Source organism: Coregonus lavaretus, assembly GCF_964263955.1.
Source record: "Coregonus lavaretus genome assembly, chromosome: 13".
Taxonomy (NCBI): Eukaryota; Metazoa; Chordata; class Actinopteri; order Salmoniformes; family Salmonidae; genus Coregonus; species Coregonus lavaretus.
In genome coordinates, this window is record NC_140000.1 from 3,395,000 (window position 1) to 3,414,468 (window position 19,469).

General features: G+C 45.2%; 1 protein-coding gene across 2 annotated transcripts in view; it reads left to right on the top strand.

Moving 5' to 3' along the window:
• The window catches only part of LOC311140261 (uncharacterized protein), an 81,654-nt gene that overhangs the window by 14,442 nt on the left and 47,743 nt on the right, over nucleotides 1–19,469 (top strand). The window contains exons 6-12 of one of the 2 annotated variants that reach the window (XM_084175232.1): nucleotides 3,219–3,346; nucleotides 5,236–5,438; nucleotides 5,859–5,968; nucleotides 7,415–7,556; nucleotides 7,824–8,258; nucleotides 8,382–10,116; nucleotides 10,515–13,350. In XM_084175232.1, the coding sequence (XP_084031358.1) occupies nucleotides 3,219–3,346; nucleotides 5,236–5,438; nucleotides 5,859–5,968; nucleotides 7,415–7,556; nucleotides 7,824–8,258; nucleotides 8,382–10,116; nucleotides 10,515–10,820 (3,059 nt within the window). In that variant the 3' untranslated portion in view covers nucleotides 10,821–13,350. Of the gene's footprint in view, nucleotides 1–3,218; nucleotides 3,347–5,235; nucleotides 5,439–5,858; nucleotides 5,969–7,414; nucleotides 7,557–7,823; nucleotides 8,259–8,381; nucleotides 10,117–10,514; nucleotides 13,351–19,469 lie in introns of those variants that run through there. The other variant, XR_014614130.1, reaches the window with a different exon arrangement.

Below are 19,469 nucleotides of genomic sequence, written 5' to 3' on the forward strand. Positions count from 1 at the left end.
GCTGGTCTCAGGCAACCTCTAACCCCACCCTCACCCCTGCCACTGGACAGCTGGTTTCAGGTACCCTCCAACCTCACCCCTCACACTGGACAGCTGGTCTCAGGCAACCTCCAACCTCACCCCTCACACTGGACAGCTGGTCTCAGGCAACCTCCAACCTCACCCCTGACACTGGACAGCTGGTCTCAGGCAATGTCCAACCCCACCCTCACCCCTCACACTGGACAGCTGGTCTCAGGCAACCTCCAACCCCACCCTCAGCCCTGACACTGGACAGCTGGTCTCAGGTAACCTCCAACCCCACCCTCAGCCCTGACACTGGACAGCTGGTCTCAGGTAACCTCCAACCCCACCCTCAGCCCTGACACTGGACAGCTGGTCTCAGGTAACCTCCAACCCCACCCTCAGCCCTGACACTGGACAGCTGGTCTCAGGTAACCTCCAACCCCACCCTCAGCCCTGACACTGGACAGCTGGTCTCAGGTAACCTCCAACCCCACCCTCAGCCCTGACACTGGACAGCTGGTCTCAGGTAAACTCCAACCCCACCCTCATCCCTACACTGGAACTGGACAGCTGGTCTCAGGTAACCTCCAACCTCACCCTCAGCCCTGACACTGGACAGCTGGTCTCAGGTAACCTCCAACCCCACCCTCAGCCCTGACACTGGACAGCTGGTCTCAGGTAACCTCCAACCCCACCCTCACCCCTGACACTGGACAGCTGGTCTCAGGTAACCTCCAACCTCACCCTCAGCCCTGACACTGGACAGCTGGTCTCAGGTAACCTCCAACCCCACCCCTCACACTGGACAGCTGGTCTCAGGTAACCTCCAACCTCACCCTCAGCCCTGACACTGGACAGCTGGTCTCAGGTAAACTCCAACCCCACCCTCATCCCTACACTGGAACTGGACAGCTGGTCTCAGGTAAACTCCAACCTTACCCCTGACACTGGACAGCTGGTCTCAGGTAACCTCCAACCCCACTTTCACCCCTTGTACTGGACAGCTGGTCTCAGGTAAAGCTGAATTTTTCACCTGCGCTGGAACAGGACGGTACCTCAGTTTTTCACCACACAGACAGCCGACACGCAATTTGTACCAGCACGGCTATTTCTTATAGTGGAGTGGAGAGTGACGGTCTATCTAACCTATCTCTTAATATTAATAGACATTGGGTTAAAATGAGCTCATGGACTTCTCCAATAATTCAGTGATTGCCCCAGATCTTATTATCTCATATTAATTGAGCTCCCCCTGCTTTGGCAGGTTCCACATAATGACAAGGAGACAACAGGTCAGGGTGTCTGCTACATAATGTACTAGGAGGAACATTAAGCCCAGCAGCTCCATGTACGCTGCCGAATCAAATCAAATCAAATCAATTTTGATTGGCCACATGCGCCGAAATACAACAGGTGCAGACATTACAGTGAAATGCTTACTTACAGCCCTTAACCAACAGTGCATTTATTTTTAACACAAAAGTAAAAATAAAACAACAACAAAAAAAGTGTTGAGAAAAAAAAGAGCAGAAGTAAAATAAAATAACAGTAGGGAGGCTATATACAGGGGGGTACCGGTGCAGAGTCAATGTGCGGGGGCACCGGCTAGTTGAGGTAATATGTACATGTGGGTAGAGTTAAAGTGACTATGCATAAATAATTAACAGGGAAATATGGTACGCACTAGGAAATGAAGAGAGCCACAGAAGGAAATAACAAACTTGTGAAAAGTAAAGCTCCTTGAATGTACATGTATCTTGGCTGCGTCAGCCAGGAATGTAGGCCTAGATGTTCTAGTCCAGTGGTCACCAACCGGTCCATCTCCAAGGCTTTCCTAGTAGATCGACAAACATTTCTGTAAAAAACCTTGCGTTCTTATTTATGTATAACTTTTGCGCTGTTTGCGGTAGGTGCACTTGATTCAGCTGTCCTGCGCACCGGGTAGTTGAAGTGTTCCCATTTTTAACCATTTCATGTGTCTGAAGGTACAAACTCCGCCTACCTGGCAGGTCCGGAGAGCAAATCAAGTGCACCTATAGGCCTACCGCTGGCCAATCAGATCACTGTGTCTGCAGCTTCTACGAGCCCACAGCGAAGTTGATAGTCGACTACTGTGTGAGATTTCAAAACTTTCAAAACCATAACCAGCGAGAGACTGTCAAAGAATACAGCAAAGAGCTGCTGTTTTTATGAATGAGTTCATGTTTAAGATTTTATTCAGCACTGTCAACACTTTTTCCCCAACACTTTTATAAGCCATAAAACGCCCTCTCCCTATCCACTCGGCTTGTGTCTTTCTAATATCGAGGAGTATTTCACGTTCTCTGGTCATATGAGTAACGACATGAATTGATGCATGTGTCAGAATATAATGAAGTTCGACTTCAAGAATAGCCAATATGCAGTGAAAATGTATTGAGCCTATAGCCTACTGCACAATGCTCATAGCTACATAACTGTTTTTAATAGGTTAATGTTGCATAGGCTTACGTTTTTTAAGTCATGTTTAAAAAGCAATCTGAGCGGTAGATCTCGGCATGAGTTTTCACTCAGAAAGTGATCTTGGCTGTTGCACCAAGATATGCTGCCTATAAGCATCCTATAGGCTTGTTGTTTCCATGGGTAGAACCATCTTTTTTGGACGGGTCCTTTGCCCTACTCGTGTAACAGTAACTCTGTTACACCGATCATAGTAAACCGCCAGCTCTCTACCAGTCCTCTACCTTCAATATTATCCAGACAGTCACTGTATTCACTCTCCATATCTGGGTGTGGAGCAGTGTTTCACCTCGCATCCTGCGAGACAGCGTACCCTGTGAGCAGGGGGCGTTTTAGCACCTTGGGCCAGAAGTGGCACCTGGCTGTGGTGAGCCTGGTCTAGGCCCCTGATAAGATAAACGCTACGTTTGGGAGTATTACCTAGCATTTTGGCCTTCCTCAGTTGAAAATGGCTAATGACGTGTGGCATAACATTCTGGTTTGTAATGTGTGCAGACTAGACTGTTAACATAAGGTTTGTAGCTAGGGGTGAGGGCTGCAGCTGAGGTTTGCAGTTAGGGGTGAGGTTTGCAGTTAAGAGTTAGCCTACTATATGAAGAGACACTGACCAAAGATACTATTTTCTCTAGACATCCTGAAATTCACTATTATAGCTATAGTGTGCTGTATGTGTAATTTTATGACCCCCCCCCCCACCTCTCTGGCCTTTGAAGATTCAGCCTCGCCACAGACTGTCACAGTCTACAACCCAGAGGCACTCCCACCAGAGAATTCCACCTTCCTGGAACGCAACTTTGTCTGCAGGTTAAGATGTCTCCTGGATAACTCCACTGGCTTCCTAGTAAGTTCATGGAGGACACAAAGTTCATATTTAGGATTGTAAAATTCTTGTAACTTTCCCAAAATTCCCAGGTTTTCTAGAAATCTCGGTTGAATAATTCACAGATTTTCTGCTTATTCCCCTCCGATTCCTAGAAACATCCCACCGGGATTTTTGGAAAATCTGGTAATTTTAATTGGGGAAAGTCACAATTTTTTCAACCCTAATTATATCAAAATAATTATTTTCGAAGAATCCTTGTAAACATTGTACTAGAGTGCAATGGAAATCGACTCTCAACTCCCGCTGATACTCTTGAGATTGTAATTGTATTATGACAGCCACTGAAGCCACTTTCTTTGGGGATGAGTGGAGTGTCAAGAAGGGGTTAAATATGTGTTGGTCTCAAGTAGGGGAATCAGTGTAAGCTTCTCTACTTCCCTTTTGAGTTCAGGGAAGGGCAGGGCCACAGACTACTTATCCAGACTAGGAAATTATCCTACAGATAGCGTTTGCAGTCAAACTTTGAGAACACAAAAATATTGTCTACTTTTTGTAATGTTTTTGCTTTTCTCTAGTTTTGTGAATGTCAAGTTATAATCACTGAATGATTAGATTTAGCTGGAATTGGAAATGGTGTTTTCTTATTACATGAATACTCAATATTGTAGTTAAAATTAAATTGTCTTTGCCCATTTGACCAATGACCATTTGGCGTTTTTAACTAGGCTAGATTTTAAAAAATGTACTACATTTTATGGACATTTTCCTAGAAATCTATTTGAAAATCTAGTTCGATTTCATGGACATTTTCTAGATTTTCTTAGAATATAGATAGTGTTTAAGTTTTTCTGAGTGGGCTGATTGTTATGGAGCTGAATAATTCCTCTGTTACAAGTCATGCTGACTGATTTCTCAAATCTAATATGGGAAATGAAGTGGAGAACTCTGCCTTGGTCCTCTGGCTAGCCTTCATTCTCCCCCTGAACTCTTCAACACCCGTGTTGGATGACCTGAGGACAAATCAAATCAGTGTCAAATTCCGTTCAGGCAGGGAAACTGAGTTTTTAGTATTTATTTTTATGGGGCCTAATCAGAATGACCCACTGAGTTCTTATTTCAGTCTTATCATGGAGCGTTTCATTGGTAATGTGTTACTTTGATTTACAAAGTCCCGTGTAGCTCAGTTGGTAGAGAATGGTGCTTGCAACGCCAGGGTTGTGGGTTCGATTCCCACGGGGGACCAGTATGAAAATGTATGCACTCACTAACTGTAAGTCGCTCTGGATAAGAGCGTCTGCTAAATGACTAAAATGTCAATGTAAATTTTAGAAAGTAAACTTGCACATACATACCTTTTTTAAAGGAACGTTAAAAAATATATTCTACATCATATTTATCATCTCCAGCACCACCCCAACATCAACATATGTGAAAATGGCAAATTTCTATGTTCTGTAGTAAAAAAGATTGTGGAAGATGTGTTTCCAATGACCTCATCAACCAATTTGGAGGCAATTAGTAGGTAATGCCTCCTTACCATTGGTTAAAATCACACAATACACACCGATGTCATTGGAAACACTTATCTCCCTCAATCTTTTTCACTACAAAACATAGAAACGCGTAATTTTCACATGTTGATTTTGGGGTGGTGCTGGAGATGATGAATATGAAGTTGAACACTTGTGATATTTCCCTTTCTAAGGTGCTCTCAGGTGCATGGAGAAAAAAAGTTTACTCAATAAAAAGAACTCCAGCTCATTGATAATCTTGATGCTTCTTCCAACAATTTATTGGGATCTTATTTAACTAATGTTTCGGTCTTAATCTACCGGCATCACGGTGGAATAGGGTGCCATTTGGGATGCAGTCCTGACTATGTTTAAGGGCTTTTCTGCGTTCTCCAGTCCCTGAACATCCAGGGGCGTCTAAAGTTCCTCCATGGCCAGAGCGAGAGAACCAAGGAGGGCAAGGCCATCCCCCCTCAGCTGGCCCTGTTCGCTCTGGCCTCGCCCCTACAGACCCCCACCATCCTGGAGATCCGCACCAAGAACTTCATCTTCAAGACCAAGCACAAGCTGGATTTCACCCCCACTGCCTGCGATGCCAAGTGGGTGACAATAACACTAACACTGTCCAGTGGGCCTTACTGCTACTAAGCCCCTTCAATACATAGGGAACATAACCACTTCACTACAATATTTTACATTGAATTCAAAGCTTGCTGTCTGAATGATGAATAATTGTATTGTTCACCTGCCCGGGGACTGGAGTTGTGAACGAGCTATTTAGCTAAATCTAGTACAATGCATCACATTTCTTGTGAGATGTATGTTTTAATTGTACGTGGTCCCTGTCAAATAAACCTAATAAATCAAATAATTTATACATTGAGGAACTATCAGCGCCAGTGATAGATTTGAGATTATGCGGTTAGATCACAAGTGTGATCTATTCAGAAGTAGGGAAGAGACATGTTTTGATCAGGTTTTCATTGTGCTTCCTGTTTTTGTCCTGTCCTCCCATACAGAGGGAAGATGGTGCTGGGCTACACTGAGGCTGAGCTCTGCAACCGTGGCTCAGGATACCAGTTCATCCATGCTGCTGACATGCTGCACTGCGCTGAGAACCACATGAGGAGTAAGACTGATCTCCTGTTGCACACAGTCCTATCATGTAGGAGTAAGACTGATCTCCTGTTGCACACAGTCCTATCATGTAGTGTTGTCCATAGTGACTGACAGATGGGATCAAAAATGTGAGTGTCACATTGCAAACGCATACTGTACTGTATTTCGAGTTGCACATAGTGGTTCATTCTACAGCCAGTGTCCTGAGGGGACTGTCTGAACAGATTCATTCCTACAAGTTCTAAAAAATGAATGGTGTTTTAAGATAAGATGATAAAATAAGATAGTACTTTATTAATCCCTAAAGGCAATTTTGATTGAAATTTGAATTAGTGACTTTAAGTGACAAGCAGAGGTGTGAACGTTTAAACATAACTTTTATACAAAGTTGGGCTCACTAACCGAAAAACAATGTTTTTTTTTGCTAAATTCACAGTGCAGTTAAAACATTATTTTTCGTGTTATAGATTAACTAGGCGGTAGGCTATAAAGGCCTGGGGAAAGTTGTGTAATTTAAATAACTTTACTTTACTTAATTTGCGAGGCATGCAAGACGAGGCAATACTTTCTTTCTGCCTGCCCCTCTCCCCCTCGCGCTGGCTCGCATGCTCTTTCTCGTTGCTAATGATGCGAGTGTGTGTTCAGTCTTCGGTCTGTTGCGTGTAGAATATCCTAGCCTATTCATTGATGATTACGAAACATTGCAAGCCAAGAAATTGCAAGATACAGTATTCCATTGCGAGATACAGCTTTTGATTGCCTAGTGCACGGTTCTGACTCTGTCTGCCTGGTTGCCGATCTGTCTATACTGTGACCCTCCTCTCTCTCCGGCCCTCGCTAGCTCTTTATTAAAGATGCGAGTGTTTGTTCTCTCAGGCCCTCGCTAGCTCTCTATTAAAAATGCGAGTGTTTGTTCTCGGAAGTATGGCAACTAATAATTCTCTTCCGTTCCAAAAATACTGAATCTTAGGGGTCGATTCTTAACACTCAGAAACAGGAGTCGACATGCAAGGAGTCTAGGAATCAATTATTTTGGAGTCGACTCTCCACCACTACGTCATTGTCGTTAACTTTGGAAAAATGGCAGATAAAGGCAAGGGACAGCAGCGAAGTCTCGTTAAATGAGAAGGAAATGCAAACTTTGCGAGGTGAAATTAAGGTACAGTAATGGTAGTACGCTTAACCCTCTTAAAAGGACGCACCGTGAGACCCAAACCGTAGCTGGCAGCAGCGCAGCTGCATTGTGAATTCACGTGAAACGTTATGAATTTTTCTTATATTTTTACAGAAACCGCAAAGAACTTGTTTAAATGTTGTTGTTTTATTAACCATATGCCACATCCCTCGTAACTTTTGGTGATGTTTTTAGTTTATTAGAAACTGCATCAATGTGTCCTATACACATTTATGATGTCTAACGTCGTTAATGTGTGTGTCTGTGTGTTTCCCTGGCCAGTGATAAAGACCGGAGAGAGTGGGATGACAGTGTTCAGGCTGCTGACCAAGCTGACAGGCTGGGTGTGGGTGCAGGCTAATGCCAGACTGGTCTACAAGAACGGACGGCCTGAGTGTATCATCGCATCCCAAAGAGTCCTCACGTATGTCTCGGTACACACACACACACACACACACACACACTCTTTCATACACTACCTCATTGTTTAATGAGGCCTCATTGTGGCGGCAGGTAGCCTAACATTTAAGAGCGTTGGGCCAGTAACCGAAAGTCACTGGTTCGAATCCCGAGCCGACTAGGTGAAAAATCTGTAGACGTGCCCTTGAGCAAGGCACTAAACCCTAATTGCTCCTGTAAGTCACTCTGGATAAGAGCGTCTGCTAAATGACTAAAATGTAATTGTTTTTAGGGATGAAGAGGGAGAGGACACCCTAAGGAAGCGGAGCCTCCAGTTGCCTTTCAGTTACACCACTGGGGAGGCCCTTCTCTACGACACCAGCTTCCCCAAGACCCTGGTAACAGGGGACTCCTTAGCAGGCGACACCACCTGCCCTACAGAAAATACCACCAACAACAACCAGGACGGAACCCTGGACCCTGACTCACTGCTGGGCTCTCTGCTGAAACAGGAGAAGTCCATCTACTACTGCTCCCCTCAGACTCGGAACCAGCACCAACTCCAGGAGGAGGTGGCAGGGCTTCCACAGGGGGAGTGTGGGGGCATCTTCTCCAGCAGCGGGCAGGAGGGCAGCATCCTCTCTCTGTCGGAGACTGTCCTCTTCAAGCAGGAGCCCTTGGGGGTGGGGGGTGGCGGGGGGATCGATGGCTTCTCATCAGAGGACAGGTAACTGATGTCTTACTATTTACCTTAGGTGTATGTGTGTGGTTGTTTTTAATAATGTAACCATGACTGCACTACACATTTCCCAATTGTGACTATAAAGGTATTGATTTTATTGATTGACAGAGACAGGGATTTGTGGAGCTTCATGAGGAACCTGGGCAACAGTAGGGAGGACCTGGAGCTGTTCCAGCAGGATGAGTTGTTCCTCGATGTGGATCTGGACGCTGGCCGAGACGGCCTCCTCCCTGACCTGACAGACGAGATTCTCTCCTACGTACAGGAGTCTCTGAGGAAGAGGTCAGACTGGGATCAGACTGTATTCTCCTGCAGGGGGGCTAAGTTAGGGGATCAGGACTATAGCTGCCCTACCACGCTGTTACATCAACCATCTATGGAACAACCACTAGCCACGCATCCACATTCTACTACAGTTCTGTTACACCAACCATCTGTGGAACAACCACTGACCCCACATCCACATTCTACTACAGTTCTGTTACACCAACCATCTATGGAACAGCCACTGACCCCACATCCACATTCTACTACAGTTCTGTTACACCAACCATCTGTGGAACAACCACTGACCCCACATCCACATTCTACTACAGTTCTGTTACATCAACCATCTATGGAACAGCCACTGACCCCACATCCACATTCTACTACAGTTCTGTTACACCAACCATCTGTGGAACAACCACTGACCCCACATCCACATTCTACTACAGTTCTGTTACACCAACCATCTATGGAACAGCCACTGACCCCACATCCACATTCTACTACAGTTATGTTACACCAACCATCTGTGGAACAACCACTGACCCCACATCCACATTCTACTACAGTTATGTTACACCAACCATCTGTGGAACAACCACTGACCCCACATCCACATTCTACTACAGTTCTGTTACACCAACCATCTGTGGAACAACCACTGACCCCACATCCACATTCTACTACAGTTCTGTTACACCAACCATCTATGGAACAGCCACTGACTCCACATTCTACTACAGTTCCTCAGTGGCCACCCCAGCTGCCTGTAGTCCATCCTCTATCAGTTCACCACTATCAGCCTCCACCCCACTACCCACAACAGCCAATACCACAGCAGTGTTTACACACACAGCCCCGCCCACAGGAAGCATTGCAGGCAACACAGCAGCAGCACCGGCTGTCCCAACGTCCACAGCGGCAGCAACAGAACCATCTAAATGGACAGGTATTGCCAAAGCAACAGCGGCAAAACAACCAGCTATATTCACAGTCACAGCCCTTCCATCCACAGCAGCGACAGCAACAGCTGTGTAACAGACTGGAGCACATGCAGGTGGATGGGACTGGGACGGGTTCAATGACAGAAAGACAAAAAGACATCACCAAGCAGCAGCAGAAGATTCCTCCGTTGTTCAACATGGAGCAGCCAGGGGGGCTCCAGACTCACCGCAGCCACCCCCAACATGGGCACCTCTGCCTGGGGGAAGCTTCCCTGGGCCTCCCCTACAGGAACCAGCTGAACATTGTGTCTGTTAGCCGCTCCCTGGAGCTCTCCTCCTATGTACCCACCATGGGCCTCCAGAGCCAGAGGGTGGACGGAGAGCTCCCGCCCCAGGATTTGGAGGAGTTGCTGGGCAGCCTGGAGTCCACTGGTCCCCGGGGGATAGAAGATGGTAGGGGAGCGCACCAGTGGAGTGTGGTGGAGGCCCTGGGTGTGTTTCAGCAGCAGGGGCACCTCCCTGACGGCCAAGCCCAGTCTCAGGCCACCAGCACGGACTGGGCTCAGCACGCCTATCCCCTGGCTGTGGGGTTCAGCCGGGTCAACAGAGCAGAGCGGCCATTCACCGCACAGGTAAGAAAGGTGACACTAACCTGGGTAGTGTTCATTAGGCAGCAAACAGGTAAAATGTTGTGAAACATAAAGCGGGTCCTACCTGAACTTGTCTAGTAAGAATGCTAATAATAAACAATTATAATTGGCTACATTGTGCCCCACTGAACAGGCCCCTGAACTAATTATGTAAAATGTTAGGCCTATATGCTTTACTTCCTCTAGCTATAGGCTCATCATATGATCGTTGAATACCAACAGCACATACATACTCGCGCATCAGATTTACCAAGAATGATACTTTAGAAACAGAAGGTCATTATCATTTGACCGTTGAAAGCTAGTGGGTATTTACACATCAGGGCAGTTTAGACCAGAAAAAGGAGGCTTAGCTAAGTCGGACATTTCCTCTGTTCCAGTTCCAGAACGGGAGCCTGAAGGAGGCTGGCCCAGACCCTGGCCCTGTACCCAACCCTGGGTCCTCTAGGGGGGCAGACCCTGGCCCTGTACCCAACCCTGGGTCCTCTAGGGGGGCAGACCCTGGCCCTGTACCCAACCCTGGGTCCTCTAGGGGGGCAGACCCTGGCCCTGTACCCAACCCTGGGTCCTCTAGGGGGGCAGACCGTGGACATTCAGCAGCAGCGGGGCAGACAACGCACCAGCCTCCCCCTCCCTCCGCTGAGAGCAGGCCCTACCCTGACCTCCCTCTGAGGGGATTCATGTGAGACTGAAGGCCCTCCTCCCTACTAGTGCACTATATAGAGGATAGGGTACAATTTGGGATTCAATCTTAAACAGGAGCCAGGGAATGTCTGGGAGTATGGAGGACTTGGACTGGAGAGGTGTGCCTCACTTCGTAGAGCATGACACTTGCAACGCCAGGGTTGTGGGTTCGATTCACACGGGGGACCAGTATGAAAATGTACTGCTGTAAGTCGCTCTGGATAAGAGCGTCTGCTAAATGGCTAAAATGTAAATGTAAAAATAAGAGTAACATCCAGAGAGACTGTCTGAATGTCAGACAGCAGGCAGTGGGACAGTGAGAGACAGACAGGCAGACGGAGGAAGACCAGAGGAAGTGTATGATATGCATAGAAATGTAATGGACTAACGACCTTTTTAGAATTTTGGTTTGCTTAAAAAAGAAAACTATTGTCAGCCATTTTGTTTGTCCAGAAAAACAACCCATTGGTGCAGTCGTGGTTTACTGGTCAGTGTGTCAGCATGCACTGTCATGAACCTGATGTAATACTGAACGACCAGTTCTTCCATTGGTCAATAAGTAAGATGAGATGATGCAGTCAAATGTTACCAAACCTCTGGGCCGTATTCATAAAGTATCTCTGAGTGGGAGTGCTGATATAGGATCAGTGTTTCCTTTCAGATCATAATGAATATGATTATATGGAGAGTGGGGGGGGGTGGACCTGATCCTAGATCAGCACTCCTACTCTGAGACACTTTATGAATACGGGCCCTTGCTTTTAAAGTCCCCATACTGTAGCATTCTAGCTTTTAAAGTCCCCATACTGTAGCATTCTAGCTTTTAAAGTCCCCATACTGTAGCATTCTAGCTTTTAAAGTCCCCATACTGTGGCATTCTAGCTTTTAAAGTCCCCATACTGTAGCATTCTAGCTTTTAAAGTCCCCATACTGTGGCATTCTAGCTTTTAAAGTCCCCATACTGTAGCATTCTAGCTTTTAAAGTCCCCATACTGTGGCATTCTGGCTTTTTATTCCCCATACTGTGGCATTCTGGCTTTTTATTCCCCATACTGTAGCATTCTGGCTTTTTATTCCCCATACTGTAGCATTCTGGCTTTTTATTCCCCATACTGTAGAATTCTGGCTTTTTATTCCCCATACTGTAGCATTCTGGCTTTTTATTCCCCATACTGTAGCATTCTGGCTTTTTATTCCCCATACTGTAGCATTCTGGCTTTTTATTCCCCATACTGTAGCATTCTGGCTTTTAAAGTCCCCATACTGTAGCATTTACTGTGACAGCATTTATTATTTGCTTATAAATAATCACTTGTTCATCACTTGCATTTAAAGGTGCAGTTGAATGAAACAAACCATAAGCCTATTTGATAGATGAGATGGAGTATCTGTCTTCACTGTGCTTGATATTTTTGTACAAAATGCATTGACAATCCTACTAAATCATTTAGTAATTTTATGAGCGATTCGATTGATCACTTTAGTGGACTTCAACCAGCTTTATGGATCCTGGCTAGCTTTTCTTCAGCCCACTCGCTTGCATTGCAAGACAGGAAAATAATCATCATTTATAGATTACTTAGTACTCCAAGAACCAATGGACATATTTTGCGTCTCAAATAGCACTCTATGCCCTATGTAGTGCACTGCTTTTGACCAGGACCCATAGGGCTCTTGTCAAAAGTAGTGAACTATATAGGGAATAGGGTGCAGTCTATAGGGAATAGGGTGCAGTCTATAGGGAATAGGCTGCCATCTGGGTCATAACCATTGAGTTCAAGTGGCAGATCACTGTGTTTGATCTACATATCGAACTTGAAGAAAATGTATGCACTTATTTATGGCAAAATAACCTTTTGCACTCTTAGTGAAATTAGAAGACAATCTGTTGTATATCACTTTTTTTTAAATGCACCTTGTTTAACTGAGCCAATCATGTTCATGTTGCTATGCAGAATTGTGCAGTGGACTGTTAGACCCCTTGTTGTTTGGAGATCTCTCACTTCATTGACATAATCATTGTGTCTCCCGAGTGGCGCAGTGGTCTAAGGCACTGCATCGCAGTGCTAGCTGTGCCACTAGAGATCCTGGTTCGAATCCAGGCTCTGTCGTAGCCGGCCGCGACCGGGAGACCCATGGGGCGGCGCACAATTGGCTCAGCGTCGTCCAGGGTAGGGGAGGGAATGACCGGCAGGGATGTAGCTCAATTGGTAGAGCATGGCGTTTGCAATGCCAGGGTTCGATTCCCATGGGGGGCCAGTATAAAAAAAATTATGTATGTACTCACTAACTGTAAGTCGCTCTGGATAAGAGCGTCTGCTAAATGACTAAAATGTAAATGTAAAATAATCCAGTGAAAGTAAGGGTTTATTTAATTTATTTTGTCAAAAGACAAATCAAACTTTTGAATATGTTCAAATTCAATTGTTGAAAATGTTCAGTTTAGCATTTGTTTATGAATTGTGTACAATTTATGTAATGAGAAGTTTTAGTTAACATGAAATAATAAAAAATCATGACACTGCAGGAAGAGGAAGTTTACTGTTATTCTGTTCTTTCATACGCTGATAAATGTTACAGCTCTTGAGCAAGAACAGTTGAAGAGTTTTATTTACACCTAGTGCTTGAGCAAATACAGTTGAAGGGTTTTATTTACACTGCTGTACAGGGTAGGTTTTCTGTTGCACAATTTAAAGTATGTATCAGTCTCATAAAAAAGTTACTTGGTTAGAAGATGTCACAGGTAGGCTTGTAAAGCTACCAGTAATTTACCAAAGTTACTGGAATCTTCTGTAATTTTGGTAATTAACAGAATTTATGGCAATCTATGCTAACTTTTGTCATTTATACTTGAATACTTTTTAAAAAATGTATTCATATAGTATATATATATATATTTTAAAATCTGTGTCTGTATTGTCCATGAGTTTCTAGTGAATAGACCATATGGTTCAAGAGAAAATAGCCTAACTAATGAAAACATAATCTAATCAACAATGACATTATTTTCAATGAACTCTGCAACACTTTCAACTATTGACTTTTTTCACAACTGCCACCAGTTTGACTCCAAAACATTGATAACAAATACATATTGACATAGTAGCAAAATATATATAAAGGATATTTTAAGCTGAAACCCTCAAATTAAACACCAATGGTATTTACTATGTTTTATGGTTGATATTTAAGATAATGTTTTACAGCTTTGTCACCTTATTTAATTATTTCATATATTTTACATGTGATGAGGCCACACAGTGGGCCAGAGATGATTAGACACCTGTAATAATCTGAAGTACCCAAAATACCACTAGATGTCTTGTGATAAATTACATACAATTCTTAAAAGTTAAAACAATTCTGGTAGTTTACTGGTAAACGTTGAAAGTTTCCAGTAATATACCCTTCCTTTGCAACCCTAGTGACAGGTATTGTTGCTTATCGTTACTTGCTTATGGTGGCGCAATGTGCCGGACGATGGCCGTTGTGCCAGTAACCGAAAGGTCGCTGGTTCTAATCCCCGAGCCGACTAGGTGAAAAATCTGTCTGTGCCCTTGAGCAAGGCACTTAACCCTAATTGCTCATGTAAGTCGCTCTGGATAAGAGCGTCTGCTAAATGACTAAAATGTAAATGACTCTCTGTTGTTCATGATAGCTGGTAGGTCCTCTGTTCTGAGACCAGTGTCTCGGCAGATGTTGTCCACGCAGGTTTCAGGTGGTCTTTGCCCATGAGAGGGTAGCCACCATATGAGACTGCTGGCAGCCAGCTAGAGATGCCTGAATCAATGACCAGTAAATCACAACCTCCAGGCCTTGATTTTCACTGATCCTGGGCAGAGCCCTGTAGACCAACAGGTGCTGGTTGGTCAGGTGTTGTGACTCTCTTAATTAACCTCTCTCAGGTATTGTTAAGAGTTCTTTTTTTAAATTACATTTAAAAAAACATTTTAGAGTACCCCTAAAACCCCAACACTCTGGATAGACAGATACACAGTAGAGTTGATGCAGCTTTATAACACCCTGAAGAAGGATGAAATGCAGAATTCAATAAGAAATAAACATTTTTGATTCAACTTCCACTGTCCTAGAGTGACTATCTCACACATCCAGCTTGCTCCAAATCCTCAATGAATGAACCTTGATTGGACTGCAAGCCAAGGCATTTCTTCCTTTGTACTGTATCTTTGACAGTCAGAGCAGTACCCATAGACTGCACTGCAGAGCATGTTGAGTCCTCTCCTCGCAGGCAACCTCCTTCAAGCCCACTCATCCTCAGCTTTATACATGTATTCTCCAGGGCTCTTCTCTTCATTGGCCCTGTCAGGTCTCCATTTCCTCCTTACTGCTGTCTCTGGCTGTGTGTCTTAAATGGCACCCAATTTCCTTTATAGTGCCTATGGCTCTGGTCAAAGGTAGTGCACAATGAAGGGAATTGGGTGCCATTCGGTATTAGACTGTGAGGGATGAGGTCAGTAACATGACATGTAGTCAGTATTAGACTGTGAGGGATGAGGTCAGCAACATGACATGTAGTCAATATTAGACTGTGAGGGATGAGGTCAGCAACATGACATGTAGTCAGTATTAGACTGTGAGGGATGAGGCCAGCAACATGACATGTAGTCAGTATTAGACTGAGGGATGAGGCCAGCAACATGGCATGTAGTCAGTATTAGACTGTGAGGGATGAGGCCAGCAACATGACATGTAGTCAGTATTAGACTGAGGGATGAGGCCAGCAACATGGCATGTAGTCAGTATTAGACTGAGGGATGAGGCCAGCAACATGGCATGTAGTCTGTATTAGACTGAGGGATGAGGCCAGCAACATGACATGTAGTCAGTATTAGACTGAGGGATGAGGTCAGCAACATGACATGTAGTCAATATTAGACTGTGAGGGATGAGGCCAGCAACATGACATGTAGTCAGTATTAGACTGAGGGATGAGGCCAGCAACATGGCATGTAGTCAGTATTAGACTGTGAGGGATGAGGCCAGCAACATGGCATGTGGTCAGTATTAGACTGAGGGATGAGGCCAGCAACATGGCATGTAGTCAGTATTAGACTGAGGGATGAGGCCAGCAACATGACATGTAGTCAGTATTAGACTGAGGGATGAGGTCAGCAACATGACATGTAGTCAATATTAGACTGTGAGGGATGAGGCCAGCAACATGGCATGTTGTCAGTTTAGACTGAGGGATGAGGCCAGCAACATGGCATGTGGTCAGTATTAGACTGAGGGATGAGGTCAGCAACATGACATGTAGTCAGTATTAGACTGTGAGGGATGAGGCCAGCAACATGGCATGTAGTCAGTATTAGACTGAGGGATGAGGCCAGCAACATGACATGTAGTCAGTATTAGACTGAGGGATGAGGTCAACAACATGGCATGTAGTCAGTATTATACTGTGGGATGAGGCCAGCAACATGACATGTAGTCAGTATTAGACTGATGGATGAGGCCAGCAACATGGCATGTTGTCAGTATTAGACTGAGGGATGAGGCCAGCAACATGGCATGTGGTCAGTATTAGACTGAGGGATGAGGTCAGCAACATGACATGTAGTCAGTATTAGACTGTGAGGGATGAGGCCAGCAACATGGCATGTAGTCAGTATTAGACTGAGGGATGAGGCCAGCAACATGACATGTAGTCAGTATTAGACTGAGCGACATGTAGTCAGTATTAGACTGAGGGATGAGGTCAGCAACATGGCTTGTAGTCAGTATTAGACTGTGGGATGAGGCCAGCAACATGACATGTAGTCAGTATTAGACTGATGGATGAGGCCAGCAACATGGCATGTGGTCAGTATTAGACTGAGCGATGAGGCCAGCAACATGGCATGTAGTCTGTATTAGACTGAGGGATGAGGCCAGCAACATGACATGTAGTCAGTATTAGACTGAGGGATGAGGTCAGCAACATGACATGTAGTCAATATTAGACTGTGAGGGATGAGGCCAGCAACATGACATGTAGTCAGTATTAGACTGAGGGATGAGGCCAGCAACATGGCATGTAGTCAGTATTAGACTGTGAGGGATGAGGCCAGCAACATGGCATGTGGTCAGTATTAGACTGAGCGATGAGGCCAGCAACATGGCATGTTGTCAGTTTAGACTGAGGGATGAGGCCAGCAACATGGCATGTGGTCAGTATTAGACTGAGGGATGAGGTCAGCAACATGACATGTAGTCAGTATTAGACTGTGAGGGATGAGGCCAGCAACATGGCATGTAGTCAGTATTAGACTGAGGGATGAGGCCAGCAACATGACATGTAGTCAGTATTAGACTGAGGGATGAGGTCAACAACATGGCATGTAGTCAGTATTATACTGTGGGATGAGGCCAGCAACATGACATGTAGTCAGTATTAGACTGATGGATGAGGCCAGCAACATGGCATGTTGTCAGTATTAGACTGAGGGATGAGGCCAGCAACATGGCATGTGGTCAGTATTAGACTGAGGGATGAGGTCAGCAACATGACATGTAGTCAGTATTAGACTGTGAGGGATGAGGCCAGCAACATGGCATGTAGTCAGTATTAGACTGAGGGATGAGGCCAGCAACATGACATGTAGTCAGTATTAGACTGAGCGACATGTAGTCAGTATTAGACTGAGGGATGAGGCCAGCAACATGGCATGTAGTCAGTATTAGACTGATGGATGAGGCCAGCAACATGGCATGTGGTCAGTATTAGACTGAGCGATGAGGCCAGCATCATGGCATGTTGTCAGTATTAGACTGAGGGATGAGGCCAGCAACATGGCATGTGGTCAGTATTAGACTGAGCGATGAGGCCAGCAACATGACATGTAGTCAGTATTAGACTGAGCGATGAGGCCAGCAACATGACATGTAGTCAGTATTAGACTGAGGGATGAGGTCAGCAACATGGCATGTAGTCAGTATTAGACTGATGGATGAGGCCAGCAACATGTCATGTAGTCAGTATTAGACTGATGGATGAGGCCAGCAACATGTCATGTAGTCAGTATTAGACTGAGCGATGAGGCCAGCAACATGGCATGTAGTCAGTATTAGACTGAGGGATGAGGTCAGCAACATGACATGTAGTCAGTATTAGACTGAGGGATGAGGTCAGCAACATGGCATGTAGTCAGTATTAGACTGTGAGGGATGAGGCCAGCAACATGGCATGTAGTCAGTATTAGACTGAGGGATGAGGTCAGCAACATGGCATGTAGTCAGTATTAGACTGTGAGGGATGAGGCCAGCAACATGGCATGTAGACAGTATTAGACTGAGGGATGAGGCCAGCAACATGGCATGTAGTCAGTATTAGACTGAGGGATGAGGCCAGCAACATGACATGTAGTCAGTATTAGACTGAGCGACATGTAGTCAGTATTAGACTGAGGGATGAGGTCAGCAACATGGCATGTAGTCAGTATTAGACTGTGGGATGAGGCCAGCAACATGACATGTAGTCAGTATTAGACTGATGGATGAGGCCAGCAACATGGCATGTGGTCAGTATTAGACTGATGGATGAGGCCAGCAACATGACATGTAGTCAGTATTAGACTGATGGATGAGGCCAGCATCATGGCATGTTGTCAGTATTAGACTGAGGGATGAGGCCAGCAACATGGCATGTGGTCAGTATTAGACTGAGCGATGAGGCCAGCAACATGACATGTAGTCAGTATTAGACTGAGCGATGAGGCCAGCAACATGACATGTAGTCAGTATTAGACTGAGGGATGAGGTCAGCAACATGGCATGTAGTCAGTATTAGACTGATGGATGAGGCCAGCAACATGTCATGTAGTCAGTATTAGACTGATGGATGAGGCCAGCAACATGTCATGTAGTCAGTATTAGACTGAGCGATGAGGCCAGCAACATGGCATGTAGTCAGTATTAGACTGAGGGATGAGGTCAGCAACATGACATGTAGTCAGTATTAGACTGACGGATGAGGTCAGCAACATGGCATGTAGTCAGTATTAGACTGTGAGGGATGAGGCCAGCAACATGGCATGTAGTCAGTATTAGACTGAGGGATGAGGTCAGCAACATGGCATGTAGTCAGTATTAGACTGTGAGGGATGAGGCCAGCAACATGGCATGTAGACAGTATTAGACTGAGGGATGAGGTCAGCAACATGGCATGTAGTCAGTATTAGACTGTGGGATGAGGCCAGCAACATGACATGTAGTCAGTATTAGACTGATGGATGAGGCCAGCAACATGGCATGTGGTCAGTATTAGACTGAGCGATGAGGCCAGCAACATGGCATGTTGTCAGTATTAGACTGAGGGATGAGGCCAGCAACATGACATGTAGTCAGTATTAGACTGAGGGATGAGGTCAGCAACATGGCATGTAGTCAGTATTAGACTGTGGGATGAGGCCAGCAACATGACATGTAGTCAGTATTAGACTGATGGATGAGGCCAGCGACATGGCATGTAGTCAGTATTAGACTGAGGGATGAGGCCAGCAACATGACATGTAGTCAGTATTAGACTGAGGGATGAGGTCAGCAACATGGCATGTAGTCAGTATTAGACTGTGAGGGATGAGGCCAGCAACATGGCTTGTAGACAGTATTAGACTGAGGGATGAGGTCAGCAACATGGCATGTAGTCAGTA